The sequence below is a fragment of the Phalaenopsis equestris genome, unplaced genomic scaffold (assembly GCF_001263595.1).
Source record: "Phalaenopsis equestris unplaced genomic scaffold, ASM126359v1 Scaffold000761, whole genome shotgun sequence".
Lineage (NCBI taxonomy): Eukaryota > Viridiplantae > Streptophyta > Magnoliopsida > Asparagales > Orchidaceae > Phalaenopsis > Phalaenopsis equestris.
In genome coordinates, this window is record NW_018165201.1 from 3,282,282 (window position 1) to 3,286,347 (window position 4,066).

General features: G+C 35.8%; 1 protein-coding gene across 1 annotated transcript; it reads left to right on the forward strand.

Moving 5' to 3' along the window:
* The first annotated feature begins 2,421 nt into the window (after nucleotides 1-2,421).
* On the forward strand, nucleotides 2,422-3,208 carry LOC110030952 (pathogenesis-related protein 1-like). Its single transcript, XM_020733955.1, has 2 exons — nucleotides 2,422-2,662; nucleotides 2,733-3,208. Exons 1-2 carry the CDS (start codon nucleotides 2,482-2,484, stop codon nucleotides 3,026-3,028), a joined length of 477 nt encoding a protein of 158 aa, XP_020589614.1. The 5' UTR covers nucleotides 2,422-2,481; the 3' UTR covers nucleotides 3,029-3,208.
* Nucleotides 3,209-4,066: the final 858 nt, after the last annotated feature.

Below are 4,066 nucleotides of genomic sequence, written 5' to 3' on the forward strand. Positions count from 1 at the left end.
TATGTATATGTATATGTATGTATGTATATGTATGTATGTATATGTATATGTATGTATGTATATGTATGTATGTATATGTATATGTATGTATGTATATGTATGTATGTATATGTATATGTATGTATGTATATATTGTATGCATATATATATGTATATCTATATATATATGTATGTATATATACATACATATATATACATATATATATACATACATATATCCATATATATATACATATATACTAAATCTTTTGGTCTTCTGTCATGGTTAAAATGGTAATAAATTAATTTTCATGGCTCATTTTTTGAAAATAACTCCTAAATAACCTCTGCAATGTAACACATGCAGCGACATATTACTATAAGTTTGCACAAATAGCTATGTCTGAACTCCGCATGTAAAACTCTCTATACGAAGACCCACGTATCCAAATTAGGAGACAAAATCAAATTTATTTTGTTTTGGGTTCAAAGAGGCATTCCACGATGACGTATCCACGTGGTCAGTTATAGCCTAGACATACCAATGAAAACTCACGATAAGAAATGTGTTTCCAATAAAATTCTCTGGAAGTAGGCAGCCAAAGAAATTTTTACTAGTCCTATAGGGGAAATCCTTAGCTGTAAGGGTGAAGCTAGGCTACAAGACAGAGAACGAATTAATGCAACTCGGTATGTAGTCGCCTCTTAGCTGATAGGGTCAACATAAATCACGTCACAACCTCTCTTATGTTATAATCCTTTGCAATATCATATGTGACAGAACAAATTTTCATTCTCTGCTCTGGCCTAGTGCCCTCACAGTTTTGTCCTAGAGCACTTTTAGAATGGATGACCTCCTGAAAATGACACGATGAGGCATCGAGGGCATTGAGGCAATCACTTTCAACAAAACAAGAATCCACAATAAAGTTTAGATTTTAGTTATGCCCCTATTTTATAGTATAAATAACAATCATCCTCATTATTTGTTTTTAAACAAAATTTATCCACCACATAAACCTGATAAAATATATGCTACTGGAATAAAAATGATATTATAAGATCCAATGTAAATTTTTCCTGCATTTTCTTAGGTAAAGGTCGGCATGAATGATGAAAGCTATTTATCAGAAAACATAAAGACACGTGTCCAAATGAATCTATCACAAAAATAAGAGTCGGTTCTCTGTGAAAATAGACGCCGCCACTTCACTTTGTTGATTGTCTGCCGACATAATAATGCTTCAATAGAAAGTATTAAGAGAAAAGGAGTTCTTTTTTTGGTCTTAAATAGGTCGTTTAAATGGAAGGCTTTGTCGGCATATGGTGCAAAGGAATAGTAAGTGGTATCTATCATATCAATCCTTTCCGATCCTCTTTTACTTATTAAAATGATTTTTTTATTTTTAGGGGAGCATACAGAATCGTAATGTATATTTTTACTTCTGTTTTAAAAGAGATTGTGCTATGTATTCTTAGTATTGTGTATATATGAGCATATCGCTTGGTTGTTCTCGGGCTCAGTCGGCTGAGTTTGTTTGACATCGAGCCGACAAGATCATTTTGATAGGTTTGGAAGGCATTATCGGTTGGTCGAGATTGATTGATTTCGAGTCTGCAAAATCGGTTCGGTTGGTTGGGCTTGGTCGGCGTTGTTGGTTGGCCGAACTTATGTTCGCTTCGAGTCAGCATAATCGATTTGGTCGGCTTTGCGGGCCGACCAAGTTTGATTTGTTTCGTGTCTACATGACTGGGTTGATCTAGTTTGATTGCTGACATTTGATAATGGATGGGGGAGCTTTTGGACATCTTCGGAATGATTAAACTTGTTGAGGGGCCAGATATTCCCTCAGATCGGCTTCTTAGTGGTTGTTGGCTTGAATGTCTTGTTATCTTATTTTTGATTGAACGGTAAAATTATAATCATCTGGTCATCTTTTTGCCCTCATGGCTCGGTCTTCTTTAGCTTTGATGGCTTTGGCTTGGACGCCTGCACACGGTCTGATAAGTGGTTCTCATAATCCTCTGTTAGTGGGCCCTTCTTCATCAAACTCTTCTCCTCCGACCTATTAAACCTTCTCAGCATCAACACCAACACATTTTTAACATGCACATTCGAAGAAAACTAAAATTAAACTCATTAGTTATTCTCTTTTAATTAATAGAGATATAAATATGTTTAAAAAAATTATCTTAATCTTTCTCTTTAATTTATTAGTGTTTAAATGACAGTGATATGAACAAAAAGCTCCAACAAATTTCAATAAATATTCATTGGATCCCTGGAATCGAACTTTTAATTAATAAAATTGAACCACATTGCATCCTCCTTTCTCCACATTCACACAGCTGCAGTCAACATAACATTCAATCACCCCACCGACCATCTAAAATATTACAAACTCTACAACAACCATCCCACTCATAAGCCCACTATAAAAGCACAACCATACCACCTTCTACAAACATCCACACCCAAACTACAACACATCCATTGAAAACATGGCTTCCAACTGGTCAGTAGAGGTCGAGACCAAAGTCCCCGCAGCTCCCCTCTTCAAAGCCACCTTCACCGACTGGCACAACCTCGGCCCTAAGCTCCTCCCCGACATCATCACCGGCGTCACACCACTTTCCGGCGATGGTAATTCGGGGAGCATCAGACAGATCAACTTCACCCCAGGTTCGCTCTACTTCTTTTTAAGCTCGAAATGGTCTCAAGCTGATGACTTTTCTTAATTTGGTTCATGCAGCGGTGCCTTTCAGCTTTGTGAAGGAGCGGCTTGATTTCATCGACCATGATAAGCTTGAGCTCAAGACTTCGGTTGTGGAAGGTGGAGATTTGGGGAAGAAGTTTGAGTCTGCAACTTCACATATTAAGGTGGAGCCCAAGGGAAATGGGTCTGTTGTTAAGCTGTCCGCGGCTTATAAGCCCATCCCGGGTGTTGTTGATGTTGCTGAGGATATCAAGAAGGTGAAGGAAGGTTTTGTCGGTAGCGTCAAGGCTGTGGAGGCGTATCTTGCAGCCAACCCTGCAGCTTATGCTTAGACATGTTATGTTTGCTTGGGTCAGACTGTGTTTGAACTTGTTGTGTGGTAATTATAAAGATAGTTGGTTTGTGTTTTAAGGAGAGCTTTTGTAAAAGTACTCTGTGCTTGGATTGTACTTTGTTCTATGTTTTGTTTTGTTACGATGAAGTTAAATAAGAAATAATAATATTATGATAAATTTTATGCCTCAAGTTCTTAACTTTGAATTAATATGTTCTAACACATCTTTTATTTTAAGAACTCTACTCTTATCAACAAACATAAAAATTTTATCTTAATTTCACAATTTTTTTTTATTTATTTTAGTAGTTTCAAAAATCCATCCCATTTTTTGTGTTATTATAACTACAACTTTCAACTATGGTTTCTATTTGCAGCTGACCTCATTGCAAGCCCCAACTACGGTCCATGTGGCCAACTACTTCTACAGATTCCAACTACAGCCCCCTGACAAACTGTCGTTATTGTAACTTATTACCACACGGTCTTCGTGACCAACTACTATTATTATAGTTTCTAATTATGACTTGTGTGCCCATTTATTACAATTATAGTCAAGAAATACATATGTTATAGAATTATGGTTATTATTTATGAGCTATTAATTTACATATGTAATCACGAATATTTTAATTCCATTTTTACTAATTCAAAAGAAGAGTGGACTTATATATTTAGGGTCGCATAGTGAATTACTTTGAGTGGGTTGGACCCCCAAATTTTTTCACTTTCTAGGATTTTTTCATGTAAAATGTTAGTGTGTGTGTGCAAAATTTTCATGCAACATTAAGATGTTAAATAATTATTTTACCATAATTAGTTTTTTTTGACAAACAATAGATTGGAAATACATTAAGAATTATGTGGGATCTATGTAAAATTTCCAATAAATTATAATGAGGTGGTTGTATTTAATGGTGGGAAAACTACCCCAAACTTTCTATTTACAAATCAACCCTCTCTCAACAAACCGCCCCCCTCCCCCCCAACCCGATCATTCATTTTTCAAATTCTCACTCAAATATTAAAATTTGTG

Excerpts from the sequence above, each read along its gene's own strand:
- LOC110030952 (XM_020733955.1), top strand. The coding sequence starts at position 2,482 with ATGGCTTCCAACTGGTCAGTAGAGGTCGAGACCAAAGTCCCCGCAGCT. Across the intron at positions 2,663-2,732 it reads ACAGATCAACTTCACCCCAG|CGGTGCCTTTCAGCTTTGTG; the intron begins GTTCGCTCTACT and ends TGGTTCATGCAG.